This window comes from Ictalurus punctatus, chromosome 2 (assembly GCF_001660625.3).
Source record: "Ictalurus punctatus breed USDA103 chromosome 2, Coco_2.0, whole genome shotgun sequence".
NCBI lineage: Eukaryota > Metazoa > Chordata > Actinopteri > Siluriformes > Ictaluridae > Ictalurus > Ictalurus punctatus.
Window position 1 is genome coordinate 10,655,965 of NC_030417.2, and position 25,657 is coordinate 10,681,621.

General features: G+C 42.1%; 2 protein-coding genes and 1 long non-coding RNA gene across 6 annotated transcripts in view; 2 read left to right on the plus strand and 1 right to left on the minus strand.

Annotated features, from left to right (window-relative positions):
• Positions 1 to 5,219, plus strand: part of armc2 (armadillo repeat containing 2) — a 27,567-nt gene extending 22,348 nt beyond the window's left edge. For both annotated transcript variants that reach the window (XM_053687634.1, XM_017492946.3), the window contains 5 exons: positions 1,637 to 1,759; positions 1,859 to 1,972; positions 2,070 to 2,202; positions 2,314 to 2,453; positions 3,373 to 5,219. In XM_053687634.1, the coding sequence (XP_053543609.1) occupies positions 1,637 to 1,759; positions 1,859 to 1,972; positions 2,070 to 2,202; positions 2,314 to 2,453; positions 3,373 to 3,560 (698 nt within the window). In that variant the 3' untranslated portion in view covers positions 3,561 to 5,219. The remainder of the gene's footprint in view (positions 1 to 1,636; positions 1,760 to 1,858; positions 1,973 to 2,069; positions 2,203 to 2,313; positions 2,454 to 3,372) is intronic.
• The window catches only part of sesn1 (sestrin 1), a 63,300-nt gene continuing 41,972 nt past the window's right edge, over positions 4,330 to 25,657 (minus strand). Inside the window, exons 1-10 of one of the 3 annotated variants that reach the window (XM_017493009.3) lie at positions 9,486 to 9,761; positions 8,651 to 8,716; positions 8,342 to 8,539; positions 8,038 to 8,220; positions 7,472 to 7,702; positions 7,195 to 7,342; positions 6,794 to 6,906; positions 6,497 to 6,687; positions 6,265 to 6,409; positions 4,330 to 6,130 (exon numbers count right to left, since the gene is read on the minus strand). In XM_017493009.3, the coding sequence (XP_017348498.1) occupies positions 6,044 to 6,130; positions 6,265 to 6,409; positions 6,497 to 6,687; positions 6,794 to 6,906; positions 7,195 to 7,342; positions 7,472 to 7,702; positions 8,038 to 8,220; positions 8,342 to 8,539; positions 8,651 to 8,716; positions 9,486 to 9,587 (1,464 nt within the window). In that variant the 5' untranslated portion in view covers positions 9,588 to 9,761 and the 3' untranslated portion in view covers positions 4,330 to 6,043. Of the gene's footprint in view, positions 6,131 to 6,264; positions 6,410 to 6,496; positions 6,688 to 6,793; positions 6,907 to 7,194; positions 7,343 to 7,471; positions 7,703 to 8,037; positions 8,221 to 8,341; positions 8,540 to 8,650; positions 8,717 to 9,485; positions 9,762 to 25,657 lie in introns of those variants that run through there. The other 2 variants (XM_053687647.1, XM_053687640.1) reach the window with 2 other exon arrangements.
• LOC128635326 (uncharacterized) lies at positions 15,865 to 19,221 on the plus strand. The gene is made up of 2 exons (XR_008398274.1): positions 15,865 to 16,137; positions 16,515 to 19,221. It is a non-coding gene; the product is annotated as an uncharacterized LOC128635326 (long non-coding RNA).

Consider the following 25,657-nt stretch of genomic DNA (forward strand, 5'->3'; position numbering starts at 1 on the left):
AAGAGGTGGTTTGTTTCCTGTTAAGAAAAAGAAAGATAGCGTTTATCAGCAGTTCCACTTTAAAAAAATCAGTTTTTTCTAGTGATTTAAAATCTCAGTCTGAAACTGAGCAGAATGCACTGAATTTATTAATTTATATTGTGTGTGTGTGTGTGTGTGTTGGGGGGGGGGGGGGGGGGGGGGATTGGGGCTTGTGGGATCATATCACATCACATCATAACATTTCAAGAAACAGGTCAACAACACCTGATGCATGAGATTATGTGTTATGAACAACAGTATTGTTTTGTCAAGTGAAACATCACATCACTTTTGAAAGGAAGAAATAGTTAGTTCGAACGATACAGACTAAGTCACAGTCGCAAAAAATGTAAGCATTCGTGGTGACAGAGACAGTTCTCACACATCTGGCCTTTGTCTGGGTAAATTAAAATAACTTCCTGTTTTTATGACGCTAAAAAAAAAGAAAAAAAAAAAGATCTAAAACCAGATGGAAAAAAGAAACCGAGACAAACAGAGAGTGAGAGATGTTCTCGGCAGCATACGTGCCTCCTGAATGGCTCGCGCGCTTGCACGGTGACACCAAAATTGACAATGCAAACCACAAGTCTATATTCGAACAGGATGCTGCATATTGCTCTCGCGAGTGCTGTAATATTCATTTTATCACTTAATATCAGGATTGTGAGTCAGAACAAAAAAAATAAAAACACTTATGAGCTGTTTCTAAACCACCTGAGAGAAGTTTGGGCTTGATGCTCGGCATGCAACGGAACAAAACCAAGACGTGCGACGTGTTAGATAAATCGAATATTCACCGTATGCATTGTATAGATTTACATTGATTCATTTAGCGCACGCTTTTATCCAAAGCGACTTACAAATGAGGAAACACAAGCAAAGCGATATATCAAGCGGAGAACACTACAAGAAGTGCTACCATACGAGATCTTTTAATTGAGTTCTAGAGAAGAAAAGTGCACAGAGTAGATTTTTTTTTTTTTAGGGTAATGTGGGTTTGGCATTTTAGGGGTCAGTTAAGTGCTCATGGATGAGGTGGGTCTTTAGCTGTTTTTTGAAGATAGTGACAGATTCTGTTGTCCGGATTGAGGTTGGAAGTTCATTCCACCACTGACGGTCAGTTAGTGTGAACGTTCTGGAAAGGGACCTTGAGCCACGCTGAGTAGGTACTACTAAGCGTCGGTCGCTAATCGATCGCAGGTTGCGAGAGGGAACGTAAGCTGCAAGGAAAGTGTTGAGGTAGGAGGGTGCTGTTCCAGACAAGGTCTTGTACTTCAGCATCAAGGCCTTGAATTTGATACGGGCGGCTACAGGAAGCCAGTGGAGGGAGATGAAGACGTGGGTTCTTTTGGGCTGGTTGAAGATGAGACGTGCTGCTGCATTTTGAATCATCTGAAGGGGTTTGATGGAGCTGGCCAGGAGGCCCAAGAGTAGTGTGTTGCAGTAGTCCAGTTTTGATACGACTAGAGCCTGGACTTGTAGCTGTGTAGCCTGTTCGGTGAGATTGTTTCAGCGCGGAACATTTCAGCAGCGTCATTAAAACTGTGAAAACGGACCGTTCTTGTTTTTGATCAGCGTTTCTTCCATTTCTTACCTTCGCCCCCTTGTGTTTCAGAGCTCAGGTCCGTGGAGGAGAGTACCGAGTTAGTAGTAAACGCTTCAACCGCTATCAACAACTTGTCCTACTACCAAGGAGAGAGCTCCATCATCCGCGTCCAGCACGCACACGTCTCCCAGTGTAAGAACAGAAAATCCAACCATTTTCACATCAAATGTAATAATAATAATAATAATCATCATCATCATCATATTCTTTCTTGACTGTGTTTGTGTGCAGTGTTGCTTCAGCTGTTATTAAGCACAAATATGGATGCAGTTTTGGAAGCTATACGTGTGTTCGGTAACCTCTCTCAGATCGAAGAAGTACAGCAGTTTATCATCACAAACAAAGGTGGGTGGGTGTGTGTGTGTTTTAAGGTGTAGGTATAAATCGGTAACAGGATTTGACACCGAGTGGTGAAAGTTAAACGTGTGCTTTTGCGCGTCAGTGCTCCAGTTCGTGGTGGCGCTACTGGACTCCAAGAATCCCGACATGTGCTTCTCGGCATGTGGAGTCCTCACGAACCTCTCTGTGGATCCCAAGAACAGAACCGTAATAAACGAGGAAGGAGCCACACCCAAGTAAGCCGTTATATTTGCGAAGGGGATCGCCTGTAATGCTGCGTAAATCCCCCACATCTCTGTTGCGTTGTTTTCGTTTCCTTTTATTCCTCCTTCTCCTTTCTCGCGCAGGTTGATCGATTGTTTGCGGGACTTCGGGCCTCAGGACTGGCTTTTGGCTACACAGGTGTGCCAAACGCTGTGGAACTGCACTGAAGACAGAGAGCAGGACTATGCACAAGAGTTATGCACAATACTTTCTCTCTACTCAGGTGCGCACACAAACACCCACCCACACACACATTTGTCTTACTATTCTTTCGAGAAACTTCTACTGAGATAATGTGAACTAAACCTAACCCTAACCTTAACCTCAGTACCCAAAAGGAAACCTTGTGGCGCTTCTAAGAAAAATAAAAAACCAACCCAACAAATGTCAGTTTTTGTAAATAAAGTCGTTTCACTCCCAATCCGTGGAGCCCAGAAACGCCAGAATTTTATCGGCACCCTTCAAGAAAGAGAATCCGACATATAATATCTTCAGTCCTCACCGTGTGCAAAACCAAAGAGCTTTCGAGGTTACGGTTGCTGGTGGTTGTTGGCGTGTAGTCAGGAAATGCATGTGAAAAATACACACAGTTAATAAAAACGTCATTAAACCCAGTGAGACCCATAAAAAAAAAACTTCAAACCTTTCAAAACCGTCAAAATCAACTAACTTACGATGTCAGTTTTTGCTAAGTAAAAGAATGTTTTCGGTTACGACTTGGTTGTAGATAGATCATCAACACAGAAGTAGCGTTGGAATGGAATGAAATCCCGATATCCAGTCCATGTTTTGGGACCGAGCGACTGGCTTGGTGGCTTGACGGTTAAGGCTCTGGGTTACTGATCGGAAGGTTGGGGGTTCAAGCACCAGCACTGCCAGGCTGTGGTCACTGTTGGGCCCTTGAGCAAGGTCCTTAACCCTTTCTGCTCCAGGGGCACTGTATCATGTCTGACCCCAGCTTCCTGACATGCTGGGGTATGTGAAGAAAGGAATTTCACTGTGCTGTAATGTATATGTGACCAATAAAGACTCATTATCTGTTCAGTGTTCTATAAACATAATTTGATGAAGCATGGTGTTGGGTGTGTCGTTGTGCCAGTCAACGGGCCATGAATGATCACTTCCGTCTCTTCCATTTACAGACCCAAAGGCGTTGCAGTGGCCCTCAAGTGACGATATGAAGGCTTACCAGGAGGCATGCTGGGAGCTGGAGTTTTTACCTGTCGCCGAGAGGCTGAAGAAACGCATGCAAAGATACGTAAACATACCGGAACCCGTCAGCGAGCCTTCCCGATCGAGGATCCCCGAAGTGCGACCGTACAAGAAATAACGGTATACCGGAATATATATATATATGCAAGGAGTGCACTTTAACTTTGATTTTTTATGTAGTGAATTCGCCAGGATACGCCATTTTCAATAATCAGTACCGAGAGAAACAGCGACTACAGTGAATCAGTTTGAGGTTTCGGACCGACCCCGTGTACGGCCACAGAAATAATGCAAGAATATTTCATAAGGAACACCCAGGACCACGGTAATGATCTCAAACTCTTTATTAAAGAGACCAGAAGGGACACAGGACAGAGTTAGGATCTCACGTTACAGCAAAATGATACAAAATGGCACTGGCTCTCCGTCTACAACATTCCTTTAAGCCGAACAAATAACACTTTCCTGGTACCATCTGTACAATTACCTAGAACAACGTTACACCTCAGAGCTGTCCCACGCACGAAGAGAAGTCGAAGTCAGTAATAATTCAATACACAACCCGAAGCATAGCAGGCATTTATTATGAAATCCCAATGAAAACATTCGTAACGAAGAACGATGCAGAGTGGGGAAAAGATACAAACACAACAAGCTGATTTACTCTGATCCTCTCTAGGGGAGGACAAATCAATTTCTATGTGTGTGTGTGTGTGTGTGTGTGTGTGTGTGTTCTTACTGCATAACAAAAATCACATTCTCTACTAGCTGAGTTGTGTTGGAGATATTTATCTCTGATATCTCCATGGGATTGTTTATTACCAAAAAAAAAAAAGAGAGAGAGAGAGAGAAAGAATACTTCTTGAAATTCAGGTAATACAAAGAGCTTAAAATTGTTTATTTTCTTTATTATTTTTTTCTGTTAAACATTTTCTTATAAAAAAAGTGTCAGTAACTGACATCAGTCTCTGAAGATTTTTTTTTTTAAAAAGAAAAGAAAAAAAGACAAGAAAACTCATTGCTTCTTCTTCAAAAAAAAGTACCATCCCTCTTTCTTTCTTAACATTCTTTTCTACACCCAGCTATTCCAGCCACAATCAGAACGCAGTACTTGATTTATTTATTTATTTTAGTAAACAAAGAATCTATACTCCTTAAAAACACACGTGCTCAACAATGAAATGAAGAAAAAAAAAAAGCTGCTTAAGTATACTCCGTGAAGTTCTTGAAAAACATCAGCGTCTATATCGTGATCATCTGGGGAACCATGCTCGAAGCATCAAATCCATCTAACAAACGATAAGATCCTGCTCACCAAGAGCACTCAGATACTGAAGGAGATCTAGAACAGGAGGTATTTTATTAGATTTAGATTATACTGACGACACTAAACACAAACAAAACGAGGGCTTTTTTTCCCCCTCCTTTCTGAGAGATAAGATGACCATGTGGTAAAAGGGAAGACAGGTGAAGGGTGGGGTTGGGGAAAGGGTTCAGACCAACAGGAAGCACATCACATCAAACAGGAAGACTGATTTGTTTGTTTTTTATCCTTGGATAAAAAAAAACAAAATGGATCGAGCGATCACTCAGGCTGTCAACTCGAGATGGCACGAAGTGAATTTAGTGAAGAGATGGTCACTAACCCGAAAAACGGCTACATCTTGATATTTCAGAAACAAAGTGCTTTGATATTTTTTATGCCTGAAATACCAAGAAAAAGGCTATGATACGAGATATAGATATAAACACACACTGGTAAGTAGAGACAGAGTGGTAGCTTACAGTAAACTTAAAAACAAGGGCTCAGACAGCTGTTTCTTTTTCATCTCTCTCTCTCTCTCTACCACTCACACACACACACACACACACACACGCTTTTCATTCCTCACTCCCTCGCACATCCCACAAGTTTAGCTTATGAAATCGGTAATGGTTTGGGTGTTTTTCGAGGCTCACACCTCTGTTTGAGAAAAGCAGCATTAACTAACAGCACCTCTGCTTTGGGCTCCAGTGCTGCGTACGACTAGGCACACGTTTACTTGTCTTCACTAACGCTCTTCTCTCCAGTCACCTGCACTACAATAAAAACAATACGGAAAAACAAAACAAAAACAGAGTAGAAAGGCATGATAGTAGTGCACACTGCTTGCACCGACACTGGAGTTGTGGTTATTGGTTCTCCTTTCATCTACAAAAAAAAACATGATTTGAGGAGCATCTTCATCCAGATGCATTCGCAAAACACTAAATGAAGGGCTAGCCTCCAGAAGCTCGCAGTTTCAGGCTATCCCATTACAGGGGTTTGCAAAAAAAAACACAAATAAAAAAAGTCGCCCTCTGCTGGTGGGCTTGGGCACTGCAGGCCAAGCAACCACACTCCAGTCAGGAAGCGGGTTCGGACGACTTACAGTCTCTCCAGAGATTTTTTTTTTCCCCCCGGCGTCCACCACATAGACGATCGCTGTCATCCTCCACTTCTGGATCTTTCCTTTAATTTTTATGTTTTTTTTTTTGTTGTTTTAACTTTTATTGACGTATCCCATGAGAACAACAATGACGACGACGGTGAAATTACAAAAGAGCAACGGTAATAGCACTTCATGTCATATAGCGAGTGATGGCTCTTAGAGCATAGAGCAGTTCTGCCTGCATGCGCGCTTCCATAAGAAGCAAATTTACATGGACCTAGGAAGACAGGAAGAGACAAGAGACGAGGACGGCTGTTAAAAACACAGTATTTCAGGAAAAAAAAAAGTAAGATGATAAAACTGTGTACAAGACACACACACACACACACACACACACACGGTTGTGTTTACCTTCTCAGAGTGCTGGAACTGCCTCCAGAAACTCTCATACATCCTCTTGGTGGTCTTCTCTGGGCTACACACCATAGTCTTGATGTAGACTTTAAAGCTGCAGTCCAGCAACTCATTGATCTCGCCATAATCATAATCATCATACCTGAGGAGAAAAATAAAAGTTAGCGTGCCCTAAAAAGCACAAAGATTATACTCCTGAACAAGTATGCTGTGACTACTGGAGACTGACCTGATCCCAAACATGCAGTGGATGTAGTTCCAGATGGCTCGGCGGAGCATGGAGGTGTCTACACCCTGGTGCGTGGCCATCGTGTTATAGGTGAGATTGTAGACGATCTGGAATTTCTCGTCGAGCAGCTGACCGACGTCCGGGTACAGCCGGTTCACCAAGGAGAAGCCGTGGTCCTCCCAGCTGTAGTCCTGGCAACCGCATGGGAGCATCACGATCAGACCACCTTCCATCTCATTAAACTAATACTACTAATCCGACTGAAAGACAGTGACATTTTGTCCCTCCTTGATTTACCTGCACTCTGAAGGTAGGCACGTGCTCTCCTCTCCTGGAGAAGTCTTGGTAGCCATAACTGGGGTCCTCGAAATGCCTGGAGACATCCCTGGATGGCACACACTCCTCGTCTTCTGTGGGCAAATCACAAGTGCAAGAGTCATCAAACTCCATCGTCTTTCGTGTAAAGTTCTTGACTGTTTTTTTTTTTTTTTTTTTTTTTTTTTTTTTTTTTAAACGTGTCACGTTCATTAGAGCCTGGTGTCATCATGAAGGCACTTTTCCAGTCACAAAATGTCATTATTTTGTGACAAGTTTTTATGCTAGTAATTAAACGGCGATAACCAGAAATAAATATGAGTGTCTACATGAAGCAAGGAAATCCTTCCCACTCGTACGAGCGCTCGTTTAATAAACGTTACCTGCTGTGGTCACGAGCATGCTCTCGGTCTTCTCCCGCTCAAAGCGTGTGGCCATCTCTTCCTGACTCGCCTCCTCTTCATCGCGGCACTCCTGCAGCTGCTTCATCCTCTCCATCAGCACTTCGACCTCGCCTGACACCTCCATCTCCTTTACACACACACGTACAGGGATATTGATCCGTGTTTACACTGACACACAGGCTAAAGACAGACAGAGTTACTGTTACTGTGACAGCGGCTAAACAAAGAGACTCGGGCCAGATCTTCTAGCTCTTACCAGCTGGTTTCCCACCACGTCGTCCAGAGCACCATTGCCGTTGGCGATGTCGCACATGCAGTAGCCACTGACCGAAGGGGGTCTGAAAGTGTGTCCGCCTTCGGCATGAATGTCCGGCGTGATCCCACAGCCGAAGGTGAACGAGGCCAAAGAATGGTAGTGCGTGAGCAGCACGACCGCATGGATCAGCTCGGCTAAAGACCAACTGTGCTCCTCAGCCTTCAGGAGATTCTGTTCAAATCGACAAGTAATTCTTTAACTTGGGAATACTAGGCATATCAGCATGGGATAAAATACTAAGCCACTAAACAGCCTAAAGTTTTATGGTTATGATTACAACATCTACTTCCTACAATTTTAGTTCTCTCATTCATGAATAATCGGAAATCCTATAAAAAAAAAAAAAAAAAAAAAAAATTTTTTTTTTAAAAAAGTCATCAAAATGAACGTTAGCCAATCAGGCCTTATGCAACTCAGGATCATGATTTAATATGATTAGCTCATACAATGACCTTCAGTGCAGCGGTAACCACACTGACCAAAATCTAACTGCTGTTGCGTAATACCTCGATGTGTGTTTTCGTGAGCAGCCACGGCCGGTGAGCCAGGATCTTGTTGAGTTCTCCCAGGGCTCGCAGCTTCTGCGGGGCTCCATCTAGTCCGTTCAGCCACTTGGGGTCCCCCCCAACTTGCAGGAAGTCGTTCACATGCAGATTGACCAAGTACGAACACTGGTGCCTGGCAGCAGCCTGAAACGGCACAAGAGAACAAGCACAAGAATGTGATTAGACATGTTTTGGGTTGTTTTTCTTCCATCAATTACCTTTGGGATGAAAGAATTAAGAAGCCATCTCTGATGGTCCACTTTACCATTATGCCAATGTAGTGCCTGTAGTGGCGGGACAAGGGTCCGTCCATCTGAAGCAGGTAATGCTGCGTTCTCAGGAAGCAGTCCAGATACTGAGGATGGAAGCCCATCACCAGGCAGATGTTATCGAGTCGGCCAAGCGAAAAGGCGTCCTCGAATATCGACTGCGTTCTGGTGTCCACTTTGCTGACTTGAAGGATCTGGGACAGAAAAAATCGTTGATCACGAGAACAGTCTTCAGAATTCAATTCAATTGTCAAATGGAGAAAACACTAGTTTCGCGAATGATCGGTGGAACAAACCGGCCGTACCTCTTTCTCCGGGATGAATCTGCTTGGTCCGTTTCCCAGTGGCCTGGGGATTCGCACTCCCATGTACTGCGAAAAGAAACAATTAAGATGTTTTGAAAATTGTGCTTACTTTTTTGTTTTTTTAAAGGAATCCTAAATATATATATATATATATATATATATATATATATATATATATATATATATATATATATTAAAACAACGAATAGTGGAAGTTCTGCAAGCATGTGAGAATCCTCACAAGAAGACTTCCCCAATCAACGAAGCGCAATTCTAAATGAAAAGCACACTCTGGAAAATGGGGGCTGGAAAATGGACAGTCATTTTATTTTTTAAATAAATAAATCAAATCAATAGAAAGAAAGAAAAACCCACACAGGATTAAAGAGATCTTCATGACGCTTTGGTAATGAACAAAAAAAGGTTCAAAAGGTTAGGTCATATCATGTATCAGCAAGCAATGTGAAACATATCCTCAGGCTAGTGAGTCCAAAAAAAAAAAAAAATTTTCCCTTTAGTGTTACAGCACTATTCTGTCTGACTGAATGAATGACTTCACTGCGGAGCTCATTTCATTTCCTTATTTATGAACTCTACACAAGAAATATTTAAATAGAATGACACTTCTCATGAAGTTGACCAAAGTTCTTTTTAAACGATTTGCAGTAAAGAAGAGAAAGAAAGAAAGAAAAAAGTCCAGAAAATCAAGCGCGCGCGTAAACAAGGCAGTGAAAAGACAAGCGCTGCACTGCAGAGAAAAACAGCACGCGACAATACAGTGCAACAAAAACAGGACAAAAAAAAACCTGACATGCGTTCGGGTGATATTTCTTACCTTTTTACTAAGCCGTTCGCAGTGTGTGCAAATTTTAAACAAGCCTGTCATTATCAGAGAAGAGTTTTTCACCGGCTCGTTATCTGCCGACGCGTGTCTCATCTTGTGCGCTTCTTAAAATGTTTCCGAGCTTGTTTTAGTTTGAACTTTTTGTTCCTTAAGGCATTGTCTCTTCTTTTATTTTATTTATTTTATATATATATTTTTTTTTTTTCTCCCCCCGCCCTTTCTTGAGCCAGCTGCTGGAGCTCCAGAGCAGAATTCCCCGCTGTCTTCTGGACCTGTCGAGCTAAATAAGAAGGCGGACTTGGATTGACACAGCGCTTAGCTAATCGTCTTACGAAAACAACATCCCGTCATCCAATCAGCGTCCGCTAGGGCGGGGCTTGTGAGGAAGGGGGAGCGAGAGAAAACAGGCAAGCCTGACATGATCAAAACCTCGTCAATCTTGTGTACATACCACATTGATTAAGATATCTTTATATTTCAGATGAAGATTAGTGTATTTTTATTCTGTACAGTTCTAGCATCTTTAGTGCTTTTATGAGTTAGCAAAAAAAAAAGAAAAAGTTTTGGCACACAGTGAAAAAAAAAGTATGAACTGAAAATTATGCACTACTTTTTTTTGTTGTTGTTCATGCAGCTTGAGGATATCAGTAAATAACATTAAAAGCTTGTGCAATGCTGAGCGACATGATGTCATACCTGCGGCACAACAGAAAAACAAGCCCGGATCAATTCTCTTGCCTTCCGCTTTGTACAAGCACACCCAAGACGGTCTGTCCGCCATGAGATAAGGTGGGATCGATGTGATTGGATTCTTTTCTGGAAAGAATTCACCCCCAGGAGGTCGATTTCTTTGAATACACCCACTGAGACCTATCTATCAACCTTTCTTGGGGGGGTGGACTTTATCCTTCTTTACGTCTTCCTCTCGTCTCTTATCTGGAGCACACAAACAAGTTGTGTGCTCCGAGCTGAGGTACTCAAAGACTGAGGTACTTTATAGCCTAGAGAAAGCTGAGGTACTCAAAGACTGAGGTACTTTACAGCCTAGAGAAAGCTGAGGTACTCAAAGTCTGATGTACTTTACAGCCTAGAGAAAGCTGAGGTACTCAAAGACTGAGGTACTTTACAGCCTAGAGAAAGCTGAGGTACTCAAAGATTGAGGTACTTTACAGCCTAGAGAAAGCTGAGGTACTCAAAGACTGAGGTACTTTACAGCCTAGGGAAAGCTGAGGTACTCAAAGACTGAGGTACTTTACAGCCTAGAGAAAGCTGAGGTACTCAAAGACTGAGGTACTCAAAGACTGAGGTACTTTACAGCCTAGGGAAAGCTGAGGTACTCAAAGACTGAGGTACTTTACAGCCTAGAGAAAGCTGAGGTACTCAAAGACTGAGGTACTCAAAGACTGAGGTACTTTATAGCCTAGAGAAAGCTGAGGTACTCAAAGACTGAGGTACTTTACAGCCGAGAGAAAGCTGAGGTACTCAAAGACTGAGGTACTTTATAGCCTAGAGAAAGCTGAGGTACTCAAAGACTGAGGCACTTTATAGCCTAGAGAAAGCTGAGGTACTCAAAAACTGAGGTACTTTATAGCCTAGAGAAAGCTGAGGTACTCAAAGACTGAGGTACTTTACAGCCGAGAGAAAGCTGAGGTACTCAAAGTCTGATGTACTTTACAGCCTAGAGAAAGCTGAGGTACTCAAAGTCTGATGTACTTTACAGCCGAGAGAAAGCTGAGGTACTCAAAGACTGAGGTACTTTACAGCCTAGAGAAAGCTGAGGTACTCAAAGACTGAGGTACTTTACAGCCTAGAGAAAGCTGAGGTACTCAAAGATTGAGGTACTTTACAGCCTAGAGAAAGCTAAGGTACTCAAAGACTGAGGTACTTTACAGCCTAGAGAAAGCTGAGGTACTCAAAGACTGAGGTACTTTACAGCCTAGAGAAAGCTGAGGTAAAGTACCTCAGTTTTTGAGTACCTCAGCTTTCTCTAGGCTATAAAGTGCCTCAGTCTTTGAGTACCTCAGCTTTCTCTAGGCTATAAAGTACCTCAGTCTTTGAGTACCTCAGCTTTCTCTCGGCTGTAAAGTACCTCAGTCTTTGAGTACCTCAGCTTTCTCTATGCTATAAAGTACCTCAGTCTTTGAGTACCTCAGTCTTTGAGTACCTCAGCTTTCTCTAGGCTGTAAAGTACCTCAGTCTTTGAGTACCTCAGCTTTCCCTAGGCTGTAAAGTACCTCAGTCTTTGAGTACCTCAGTCTTTGAGTACCTCAGCTTTCCCTAGGCTGTAAAGTACCTCAGTCTTTGAGTACCTCAGCTTTCTCTAGGCTGTAAAGTACCTCAATCTTTGAGTACCTCAGCTTTCTCTAGGCTGTAAAGTACCTCAGTCTTTGAGTACCTCAGCTTTCTCTAGGCTGTAAAGTACCTCAGTCTTTGAGTACCTTAGCTTTCTCTAGGCTGTAAAGTACCTCAATCTTTGAGTACCTCAGCTTTCTCTAGGCTGTAAAGTACCTCAGTCTTTGAGTACCTCAGCTTTCTCTAGGCTGTAAAGTACATCAGACTTTGAGTACCTCAGCTTTCTCTCGGCTGTAAAGTACCTCAGTCTTTGAGTACCTCAGCTTTCTCTAGGCTATAAAGTACCTCAGTTTTTGAGTACCTCAGCTTTCTCTCGGCTGTAAAGTACCTCAGTCTTTGAGTACCTCAGCTTTCTCTAGGCTGTAAAGTACCTCAGTCTTTGAGTACCTCAGCTTTCCCTAGGCTGTAAAGTACCTCAGTCTTTGAGTACCTCAGTCTTTGAGTACCTCAGCTTTCTCTAGGCTGTAAAGTACCTCAGTCTTTGAGTACCTCAGCTTTCTCTAGGCTGTAAAGTACCTCAGTCTTTGAGTACCTCAGCTTTCCCTAGGCTGTAAAGTACCTCAGTCTTTGAGTACCTCAGCTTTCTCTAGGCTGTAAAGTACCTCAATCTTTGAGTACCTCAGCTTTCTCTAGGCTGTAAAGTACCTCAGTCTTTGAGTACCTCAGCTTTCTCTAGGCTGTAAAGTACCTCAGTCTTTGAGTACCTCAGCTTTCTCTAGGCTGTAAAGTACCTCAATCTTTGAGTACCTCAGCTTTCTCTAGGCTGTAAAGTACCTCAGTCTTTGAGTACCTCAGCTTTCTCTAGGCTATAAAGTACCTCAGTCTTTGAGTACCTCAGCTTTCTCTAGGCTGTAAAGTACATAGACTTTGAGTACCTTAGCTTTCTCTATGCTGTAAAGTACCTCAGTCTTTGAGTACCTCAGCTTTCTCTCGGCTGTAAAGTACCTCAGTCTTTGAGTACCTCAGCTTTCTCTAGGCTATAAAGTACCTCAGTCTTTGAGTACCTCAGCTTTCTCTAGGCTGTAAAGTACATAGACTTTGAGTACCTTAGCTTTCTCTATGCTATAAAGTACCTCAGTCTTTGAGTACCTCAGCTTTCTCTAGGCTGTAAAGTACATAGACTTTGAGTACCTCAGCTTTCTCTGGGCTGTAAAGTACCTCAGTCTTTGAGTACCTCAGCTTTCTCTAGGCTATAAAGTACCTCAGTCTTTGAGTACCTCAGCTTTCTCTAGGCTATAAAGTACCTCAGTCTTTGAGTACCTCAGCTCGGAGCACACAACTTGTTTGTAGCATAGAGAAAGCTGAGGTACTCAAAGACTGAGGTACTTTATAGCATAGAGAAAGCTGAGGTACTCAAAGACTGAGATACTTTACAGCCGAGAGAAAGCTGAGGTACTCAAAGACTGAGGTACTTTACAGCCGAGAGAAAGCTGAGGTACTCAAAGACTGAGGTACTCAAAGACTGAGGTACTTTACAGCCTAGAGAAAGCTGAGGTACTCAAAGACTGAGGTACTTTACAGCCTAGAGAAAGCTGAGGTACTCAAAGACTGAGGTACTTTACAGCCGAGAGAAAGCTGAGGTGCTCAAAGACTGAGGTACTCAAAGACTGAGGTACTTTACAGCCTAGAGAAAGCTGAGGTACTCAAAGACTAAGGTACTTTACAGCCTAGAGAAAGCTGAGGTACTCAAAGACTGAGGTACTTTATAGCCTAGAGAAAGCTGAGGTACTCAAAGACTGAGGTACTTTACAGCCGAGAGAAAGCTGAGGTACTCAAAGACTGAGGTACTTTATAGCCTAGAGAAACAAAATCTGCAAAGCAGGAACAACGAACATGTCCTTCATTACAGTCAGATGACGAACTACGACTCTCAAAGTAACATTTGCAATTCTAAGCTGCCATGCGTCTACATGAGTTTTCCCATTTGTGGTGGTGGTAGGGATGACTTAAAAAAAAAAACCCAGGAGAAACAACAAACAGGATAAAAGCGTAGATTGTGATTGAGATGATATGCAACACACACTGTTACACTGTTACACTGTCACAAGCTCGAGTTGATGGAGAGTCTATTCAGCATGTTCATTGTGTCAGTGGGTTACCCCCCACACCCCCACGCCGCTCCGAGAGTAAGAGAGGGGTGTAAACACACCGGAGTCAGCACTCTTTTACGAGGGGATGGAGGAGGGAAACGAGCCTCGTTGAGCCCCATGGCTCAGCAAAGCCACACAAGATACTGGTCAGCGTTTGCCTGAACCGGTCACAATATTATCTCAGCCAAAATGATTGTGTGTGTGTGTGTGTGTGTGTGTGTGTGTGTGTGTGTGTGTGTGGATAAACGCTGAAATCTTTGTTTGGCCTGTGTGTCTGTGTGTGTGTGTTGGGGGCTTCCAGCTTCATGGAATTTAAAGGCACCATCTAAATGCAAATTAAAAGATAAAACAGCTTGTAGAAAAGCTAGAATGTAAAGGTCAGTGTTTCAGTGATTACATTTGAACCGTATGAAGTACTGATCAGACCAGATCAGACATGCTTAACTAAATCTGAGTAGAATAATCTCGTCATTATGTCGTCATGCACCCTGTCCTGTGTATGTGAATGTTATCCCAGCCTAAAAAAAAGTGTCCTTTTTTTTTTTTTTTTTTTTTTAAACAAGTCTCATTTGCAGGAGCATGTGTGTGTGAGTGTGTGTGTGTGTGTGTGTGTGTGTGTGTGTGTGTGTGTGTGTGTTTGCAGATACTTTTTTTTTTTTTTGGCAGCTCTCGGCTCTGTTTTCTTTCTCGTGCTGAATAAGCAGACCTGCTTTAAAAACCACAGGCTGGTCGGATGTACAACAAGTGGCAGAAAAAGTTGCCTGGTGCAGCCCTGCTCAGAACCAGTTCCAACCTGACCTATCACAGAGCTGGGGGAAGACGAGGGAGAGGTTAAAGAAGAAAAAAACCCAGAAAGAAAAGCCACAATGACATAAGCCTAGCAACAGGAGTCAGCCAATCACCAGGCAGAACAACAGTTTCAGGGTCCAATCTCTTTCTTTTGCTTCTCACTCCCCCACTCTAAGTTCCTCTAACATGAAAAAAAAAGTCAAACTCCAATATGCAGCTGTGTGCACAGTCTCCATGAAGGAGTGCTAGGCTTTTACGAGCACATGTTCCTCCTGCTTATTGTGTTCTGAGGGACTGTTGAGAGGTCAACAGAAGAAGCAGTGATGAACTTTAGACTACATGGTATGACAATGCTCAATATGGGAGAGAGAAAAAAAAGAGGAAGAGAAAAATGGCCTTCTTGTTAAATATGTAAAGTATTCGGTATACTGAATATCTGTGGCTCAAACGTAGCGCATAGACAAACGAACGACTAATCCTAGAGGTTCGCATACTTTTGCCGCTCACAGATATGAAATATTGAGTCACTTTCCTCGATAAAGAAATGACCAATTGTGAAATTTTTGTCTCGTTTGTTGAAGTGGGTTCTACTTGATCTACTTTTAGAGCTTTGTGTGAAAATCTGATCCTATTTATGCAGATATATAGACAATTCTAAAGGGTGCACAAACTTTCAAGCACCACTGAATGGTCACTTTAATTGGATCGCTCTCTCTCTCTCTCCCTCTCTCTCTCTCTCTCTCTCTGTATGTGTGTGGTGTGTGTGTGTGTCCCTCACTCTTATTCTCTTCCTATCTCTTAAGTTCAAAGTGCAATAATGGCCAATTTGGTGCTTTACTTTCATCCCCTCCGTTCTCTCTCTCTCTCTCTCTCTCTCTCTCTCTCTCTCTCACACACACACACACACACACTTTTGTTTGTAGCCATAATCACTGATAATCACTGTTAGTATCACAATATCTCACTGACTGTCCCAACTCTCTACCTATTGCTATCTGTGTCAGGTGAAACAAAAGCTAAGTATAATTTAGGCGATTTTAAACTGAACGCATCTCCACAATGACTGCGTTACACAAACCATTAGGTCTGTAGCAATAAGCGAATACTTCAGTAACGTCTCTGTTACGCATGTCCAGTGATTAAAGCTTCGGTTGTTCTTTCGGTCCACTTCAGAAAACGGATTTGTTTGACCATTTACTCTGTAGATCCACAGATCTCCCCCACTCACATCCTTAGCAACTCTTTCGAGCACTTTTTTACTTGTCCTCACTCTCCTCCCTTCCTCACTTTCCTCTCCTTCCTCACTTTTAATCCCTCCGCCCACCCTTTCCAGTGTTACTTGGCTACAGCGCTCGAGTTCTGACAACTGGCCTGATTGAAGCAAGCCGTCCTTGCATCTGTCTTCCTGAGAGGTGCGGTCTACTAACGCACACACACACACACACACACACAAAGGAAACAACATTCCCAAGACTATAGAGCACGCTAGATCACATCATTACAACTTCACAAAAGTTTACAGGTCGAAACGAACACACTAAAGCTGCTGGCTTAATGTAATTACGGCGATTTACTGTCGTACTGGTTTGTGCTCATGAACTCTAGGTCAAGAACTTTACACACTGTAAGCCTACGGTGAACACCAAACCATCCGCAAAGATTAACCTGAGAATGTTTTTGGGTTTGTCGGTCTTGGAATGAGGGAAAAAATGTTCTTGTTTTTTTTAATTATTATTTCCTGTTACATTTCCAAGTTATATCATGTATTTATTTATTCATTCACTTTCAGTAATCTCTTCATGCTTTACACTTGGCTGCATGGTAGTGGGAGGACGGAGGAAAACCTGAGAACCCAGAGGAAACCCACACAGTCACGGGAAGAACGTACGCATCCATCCTTCCATTTTCTATACCACTTATCCTACACAGGGGGCGCACGGTGGCTTAGTGGTTAGCACGTTCGCCTCATACCTCCAGGATCGGGGGTTTGATTCCCACCGTGGCCCTGTGTGTGCGGCGTTTGCATGTTCTCCCCATGCTGCTGTTTCCTCCGGGTACTCTGGTTTCCTCCCCCAGTCCAAAGACATGCATGGTAGGCTGACTGGCATGTCTAAAGTGTCCATAGTGTATGAATGGGTGTGTGAGTGTGTGAATGTGTATGTGAATGTGTATGTGATTGTGCCCTGCGATGGATTGGCACCCTGTCCAGGGTGTAACCCGATGCTGCCTGGGATAGGCTCCAGGTTCCCCCGAAAAGGATAAGCAGTATAGAAGATGGATGGATGGATTATCCTACACAGGGTCACAGGTAGCCTTGAGCCCATCCCAGGGAACTCGGGGCACAACATAGGGGACACCCTGGATGGGGTTCAATACGCAGTGGGGTATCTTGGACTGGGGAAGGAAACCGGGGTACCTGGAGGAGAACAACAGAGGTGTGAGGAGGTGCGAGACAACAGTGCTAACAGTGCTAACCACTATGGCCCTGTTTACACAAGTGCGTTTAAGTTTTAAAACGAATAACTTTCGCCCGTCGTCTACACTACTCCGGTGTTTTCGACGCTCGAGAACTGAGGCTTCTGGAAACGTCAAAGACCCTGTTTTAGTTTGAAAACTCCGGGCTCGCGTTTCAGTGCAAACAGACCGAAACGAAGACGCGGCTTCACCCACATTCGCTCGTGATTGGGTTTTCTGGATCATTGCGTATCCTTCCCTGATTCATCAAGCCCCTATCATATGACCATTACGCTACCTTGATTGTATACAACAACAACATGGAGACTGAACTGCAAGCTTTGCTGGCTTTGTCGTCATTCTTAGCAGCCATTGTACAGTTAAATTCTGTATTTTATAATACTGCAGCTGCCTACATGCGCAAGAGCCGAGCTACGATTAGAGCAATCAGCAACAAATCTCATTTCAAGCGGCGCACGCCCTGCATGGAACACCGGTTTGTTGTGCCTGCCGGTGATTAGCAACCAACTTCCTGTTTACACTTTAATGCGCATGACCAGTGTGCATGAACGGTCATGTGACGTGCGTATTCGGTCGTGTAGTGTGGGACGGAGATCGTTTCTGAAACACAGCGGAAACGCCAGTGTGGACGAGGATCGTTTCAGCTAGTGTAAACAAGGCGTAATCCAAGCCACACGAGTTTCTCCAGAGCAGAATGCCGATGTGATGCTTCACGTGTGATATATAACATCTTCTTGTTAAATGTGAAAAATGAATATACTGACAGTCCAAAATGATTCCTCAAACACAGCGCTCGGAAATTATGTTTGTTTTTTTCATTCCTGGTTTATCCCAGCATTGGACGAATCCCGCTAGCTGTGCGAATGCCAGTAGATTAGGTGGAGGCCTGCGTAATGCTGTGCGTTTGAGGAAGCCAGAGTTCCCGTGGATGTTATTTTAAAAGGCAGAACTCACAGCTGTCGCAATACATGCAGAGCACAGAGCGCGCACACACACACACACACACACACACACACACACACACACACACACACACACACACACACACACAATACAACATCCAGTAATATGGGAGAAAGCAAAGAAAACGACCTTCCTCTGCTATCTTTAGTGTTCAAAACAGTGCCGTTCAACTAATCACCGTCCCAGTGCTAAAACCCTGATTATTCAAGAATGGACACACACACAATCACACACAGACTGTGTAACATATGGAGTACTATAAACAGTAGAGAATGTGATCGGTACTAGGTCTAGATCGTGATTAAATCAATAGCCACACTGAAACAAACAAATAAAGGGCTGACTGAGCAGGAAATAAGTCTCAGAAGATATATAGCACTTTGGTAGACCTAATGTCTAAAAAAAAAAAAAGAACAACAATGTTTTTTTGCAGTTAGTGGTAAAGTTACCACAGAAGCTGTAGCTAACATTAAGACACAAAGTCGATATGGAGCCTTAACATACGTTTCATTGAACGAGTTAGCTGGGACAAGGCTACACTGTACTGTAACGAGCTGGTAGAGAAACAGTTGCACTTTAAAAAGCTTCAGAAAGTTCAAACGCCTCAAGTCATACTTTCACGTCAACCTCTTGGTTGATAGACAGCTACGGTCGTCCTACTGTTCCAGGAGCGCTTCTGACAAACCATTAAGTGCTCCTTTATCCCTTATCAGTCTGGCTTACTCTTCTCTTTACAATGCTACAGATATGACACGCTCTAACCCGCTGAGCTCGGCAAACCTGCAGCGCAGCACCGGCTCGATCGACCGAGCAACACTAATTGCTCTTCGTCACTCTGTCCCTTTGTGATAAGAATTCAGAATTCAGATTCAGAAGGTAAACAGCCTTTCGCTCCCTTTATGTCTGTATCAGTCAAAAACAAGGCCATAATTATGTATATCTCATGACCAACCCTAAGCGGCTTACTGTCGTAAGAGTTAATCCAGAAATCCCTTTGTTCCCACAGTATTAAAATGCAAAGTTTACTTGAAAAAAATATTTGTTACTACTTTTTTTTTTTTAAATGTTATTAACCTTGTTTATTTATTTATTTATTTATTTTTATCTAGTCCTTACAGGATTTCACAGAGTTTAAAACTATAAAAATGCTCGATTTTGCTGCAGATTTTTTTCCTTCTTCAAAATTTGCGACGCAACTTACTTCAATTGGCGAAATCGCAATCGCACAAAATTGTTTTGCATGCTCTTTGTTGGTAAATGAGACCTTTAAGCTGTACTCGTGTTGAATCGAAGACTGCTTCGGCTGAACGACGTTACAAGGCCCAAATCTGCGGTAATTTTGAAAATAAATAAATGAATAAAATAAAAATCACAAGCAGCTCAAAATATTTGCGGCATTTCCTTGATTTCGCGTTCATTTCTTTGAAATCCTGGCGGGACTGGCTTTCTCGAATCGTAAAATGTAGGCTAATCCTATTTCTGTTAACTCAGATGGGTTCCCTTCTGAGTCTGGTTCCTCTCAAGGTTTCTTCCCCATATCATCTTAGGGAGCTTTTCCTCGTCACCGTCGCCACCGGCTCGCTCAATAGGAATAAATTCCCACATTTAAAATCTGTATCCTGTGTTTATATTAGGGTTGTCACAGTACCAAAATTTCAGTAGTCAGTACCAATACCAGTAAAATTCCATGATACTCAGTACCAATGCAAAACACAAAAACATGCTAATTAAACAATACACTATTATATTAATTAAGCTAAATATCAATATAAAACGTATTTTTTTAAATGCCATTCTGTATACTTCATGCATATCATTATTAAAGCTACTAGAGTTATCCAGACAAGAATAGAAATGTTTTTCTGACTGACTGATATTAAAGACAAACAGTGCTAGCCACACATCTATTATTTTCTAACACATAAATTTCAGATATATCGCTCATCAAAAATCCTCTGGTATGTAAAATTAGTAAACTCCATCATGTGCTCCCATTTATTTTACCCCAATAAAAGTTAAAGCATTAAATGGTTAATAAGGATTCCTGACTGTATTAGCGTTAAATGCACGTATGCTAACCATTAAGTAAGCAAAAACGAGGATGCTTTCTTGCAATAATACACTGCAATTAAACTATGCTATGTTGTATCAAAATTTGCCTATTACCCAAAGACAATTAATATTTAACATAGAAACAGATACTCACATACATTAACCAGTTGAAGGACGAAAGTAAGACACCGGGCCCATGAGTGAGGAGAGGCAAGGGTCCAAGTTTATTGTTGCATGAGCTCACACAGTTGAGACGTCCCAAGGGACGCAACATTCATCATAACAATTCATAATTCATATGCAACACTCATAATGCAACCGCTACCATCATTTTAAACTCACCTGCTTGAATAAATACTGCGGGTAAGCAGCCGCTTTTCCTGAAAGCACGGTTAATTTATCCGCACATTAATTTTATGGGCGCAGCTTTTACACACTTAGCGGTAATAGCACTGAAAGCGGAAAACGAGCATCTGAGAGAAATACATGTATTTCGCCTACTATATAGTAGGTAAGTATGCGGTTTTGGATGCAGCCATGGCGACCGGCAGAGCTGCTGCTGCTTTGACTCCAATGTCTTCTTGTTGCACGATGTAAACATGAAAAGTTCCCGGCTGACCACCTGTCAGGCAGCGCGTCAGTACCGACTTGGTACCGAAGTACTGGTACTTTTGACAACCCTAGTTTATATAGTTCTGTAAAGCTTTGAGACAACGCCCATTGTTAAAAGCGCTATACAAATAAAATCGGATTGAATTGGATTAATGTAGGTAGCTAGTACGCCGTTTTATTCGATACGAGGCCCTCGATTTGATACATATGCAGAATAATGTAGGTTGTTTATTATAAAACACCACTTATACTACATGAAAGGTGAAATTTAAACGTAACCAAGCTGACACGCCCTGCTCTGAAAAAGTACTTTGGCTTTATCTCGAATCATCAGCAGCAGATTCGACGGGGACGTACTGGCATCGAGACGCCACTGTATCGTATCCAAATGAGAATTTTGTGTATCGTAGCAGCTACAGTTGTAGAGTTGCTGAAGAACACTCGGGACTAATCGTCTTGCCGTGTCGGATTAAATACCACAGTTGCTTTCAGCTGATGAAGATATTTAAGGTGGACTTTTAAGGCGAACCAAAAGCCTTAAGATTTCGCAAAAAAAAAAAAAAAAGCGAAAAAAAAGATGCATAGTAATGAGCTGAGTAGTTGTTTTATTATTATTATTATTATTATTATTATTATTATTATTATTATTATTATTATTCGTAATTACAACAGCTGTTTTTTTTGTATTGCCAGTGGATCTTTTGGCACAAAACGACCTCCGTGCTCATAAATCCATGTAAAGCGCGGACGCAGTGATGTCACTGTGGGCTTTTATAGGGGTTGGAGAGATGCCATCAATTCGGGAAGGGTGAGTCATCTGGATTCAAAAACTCTTCATACGTGTGAGCCTCTGAATGCGAATTCAAAATACGATCGATAGGCTGACCAAGCAGATGTGTGATCGATGACCTGCCTAGGATCAAGTTTGATCACTAACATGACATCATAAAAAATATCAATAATAAAAAGAATCCTATTACTACTAGAGCACTAAATATACGCTGTCGTTCCAGACAACTTTACAAAACACACCCGTACACATGTTAAAACGCACACACTTCAATGTTAATTACAGTATTGCTCACGCCGTCCGTGTATCTATATCCTCTGATAGAAAACATTTCTATATTTGCATATGGTAATATTTATATCGCTTGGCTAAACCGGTATTACTGCTTACAGTGAAAAAAGTACTTAAAGTGTGTGCGTGTTTGACTAAGCAAAAAAAAAAAAAAAAAAAAGTGCGCACAAATTTACGGCACTTATGTGTCGCAGAGAAACCTGTTCCATGCTACGTACGCTTTAGGGGCCAGACTGGAAGCCTTCCAAATATACTCACCACTATAAGCGTGTTTGTCTAGCGGTTAATTAATAACAGAGCCATAAAACGGAAGAGTGGGAAAGCGAGTGAGACAGAAGAAAAGATATACACTTTGTGTGTGTGTTTTTATTTATTTTTTTAATCATTATTTCGTTTATATTTCCTTTATAGTTCTCTAGCAATACATCTACAGTACGAGGAGTACGAGGAGCACGTACGGTCCTGTACGCTCAGTATCATGCGTCAGGTGCCACCCTCGGGAAAACGATTTATCGCGACTGGAGTGAAAATGCGGAGGTGGCAGAGTTCATCTGTCTGATGTTGTTGATACACCGAGAGCGTCAGGCCATCTATGTGGCGATTGGCGCTTTCCTTCAAAGGCACTTATGCAGAGAGAGCAGCAGTTTCAGGAGAAAAGATATCGGATAGAAAAACAGTTAGCTCATATGATTATAAAATTATTATTATTACCATTATTATTACTGCTACTATCCTTATTATTATTATTAATATCAATAAAGTGAAATCTTAGACTATTTAAAGTGCACCTATTATGGTTTTGAAACGTGCCAAATTTTGTTTTAAAGGTCTCATACTATAGATTTACGTGCCTCCATGATCAAAAAACACTTTAATGTGCTCATCATTTAAACTGAAGGATTACTTTTCCCCCCTCAGTGTCACAAATGATTTGTTCAATGATTCGTTCTAAAGGATTCATTCTAAACTCTTTTCAGAGAGCATACTCCGCTCTGATTGGTCAGATGTCCCAGTCTGTCCCAGCGTGTGTCGGAAAAGGAAACGCCCACTACCGTGACGACTTTCAGCTCCGTCTGAAAAAAATTGAAGGCTGACCAGAGGCGGAGCTTTCTGTTACAAACCTACGTAGGTTAGTACAGGAAGTAAGTCTGGAATCACTAACGACTCGTTTCAGCTGTTCAGAATCGCTTCCTTCTTTTGGGAGTCAATAACTCCGTTTGTCGTGCGCTTTGATTTTTGAAACTTTGCAGACTTTTTACTTCACAAACTCATCAAAAAGATGAGCGTTGGTTATTTACATGATATTGTATTACGTGGTGTTAGTCGAAGATATAACCAGCAGTCTTTTGGAGATTGAACGAGGTTTTCAGTTGCTTCTAAAAACAAAAATATATGGTGCTAGGCTAGGGTTAATTCTAGCAAACAGAGCGACTCATCACACTCATGGCATGCTTGAAAGTTTGTGAACCGTTTAGAGTGCTCTATATATCTGCCTGATTATGACCTAAAACATCATCAGATTTTCACGCAAGTCCTAAAAAGAGACAAAGAGAACTGCTGATCAGTCCTGCACATCGGCCTGGAGGAATTTAATCCCATTCCTCAGTACAGAACAGCTTCAACTCTGGGATATTGGTGGGTTTCCTCACATGAACTGCTTGCTTCAGGTCCTTCCACAACATTTCTATTGGATTAAGGTCAGGACTTTGACTTGGCCATTCCAAAACATTAACCTTAGTCTTCTCGAACCATTCTTTGGTAGAACGACTCGTGTGTTTAGGATCATTATCTTGCTGCATGACCCACTTTCTCTTCAGATTCAGATCACAGACAGATGTCCTGATGTTTTCCTTTAGAAATCGCTGGTATAATTCAGAAATCATTGTTCCATCAATGATGGCAAGTCGCCCTGGTCCAGATGCAGCAAAACAGAATCAACCCATGATACTACCACCATCATGTTTCACAGATGGGATAAGGTTCTTATGCTGGAATGCAGTGTTTTCCTTTCTCCAAACATAATGCCTCTCATTTAAACCAAAAAGGTCTATTTTGGTCTCATCCATCCACAAAACATTTTTCCATTAGCCTTCTGGCTTTTCCACTACTTGATCTTCAGCAAATGAGTAGTAGTTTTCTCCTTGTAACCCTGCCATGCACACCATTGTTGTTCAGTGTTCTCCTGATGATGGACTCATGAACGTTAACATTAGCCAATGTGAGAACGGCCTTTAGTTGCTTAGAAGTTACACTGAGTTCCTTTGTGACCTTGAGGACTATTACACGTCTTGCTCTTGGAGGGATTTTTGTTGGTCTCCACTCCTGGAGAGGGTAACAATAGTCTTGAATTTCCTCCATTTGTACACAATCTGTCTGACTGTGGATTGGTGGAATCTAAACTCTTTCGAGATGGTTTTGTAACCTTTTCCAGCCTGATGAACATCAACTCCACTTTTTCTGAGGTCCTCAGAAATCTCCTTTTGTTTATGCCAGGATACAACATGCATTGTGAAGAGCAGACTTTGACAGATCCCTGTCCTTTAAATAAAACACCTGAATCTAATTTCACCTTCAAATTAGCTGCTAATCCTAGATGCTCACATACTTTTGCAACTAACAGATATATAATATTGGATCATTTTCCTCAATATATAAATGACCAAGTCTAAGACTCTTATCTCATTTGTTTAATTGGGTTCTCTTTGTCTCCTTTAAGGACTTGTGTGAAAATCCGACAACGTTTTAGGTCATATTCATTCAAATATATAGAAAATTCACAAACTTTCAAGCACCACTCTAGTGTAATATCACTTGGTGTCTCTCTTTTATCTCTATCTGCTCTGCGTTTCTCTCTCTTGCGTGAACTACAAGAGCGATACACCGAGTGACTGTTTTATTGGATCCATGCGCACCCAAACACAAGTCTGACAAGACTTTAATCCTTAGCGAACCTACAGATGATCGACGTTACGGTTCATGGCGGCCTGCGCACCTAAACACAGCCGAGGGTGCCAATACTTTCATCTGTGTAGCGATGACGGTTCTTAATCTGTGGCTGAATATTAGATGTCTTTCTCACAACCATTTGTGGCGAGGAAATGCATAATCTGGTTAAACGGAGATAAGAACATTATGATGCACTGTGGATAAATGTGTAACACTGGATCTGAACCATTACGCCGCTGCTTCAAAACTGTGACCTTGACTCCTAAATGAGCTATAAAATGACTTTTATAAACAGGAGGACACTTCAGCAGAGAGTCCCTACTAGTTTGCTACGAGAGGATCTATTTTTGCTGGTAGAGACACGACGTAAATCAGGACATAAATAACAGGATATTTTTGTTATAACTGCTTGTCTGATTTGTTTTTCAGTGGCATGCCTATAGTTTACTGATGTTAAATATATATATTCTTATTTCATCATAGTTAAGCCGGACATACATCGATAGACTTTGGCAAAAAGTCAGCTCATCTTTCAGAGCTCAAAACAGCTGTCAATCATTTACGATTTACATGTCTGATTGGCTGATCTGCCGTCATGAGTTCAAATCCCAGCACTGCCAAGCTGCCACTGCTGGGCCCTTGAGCAAGGCCCTTAACCCTATATATAGTGAAAGAAGCATTGGTGGGTACCACTACCCCACTGGTAGCTCAGTGGCCAAGACATTGGTCTACTTATGGGTAGGTCTCGAGTTCAAAGGGCAAGGCCCTTAACCCTCAACTGCTCTGTTGAATAAATGTAAGTC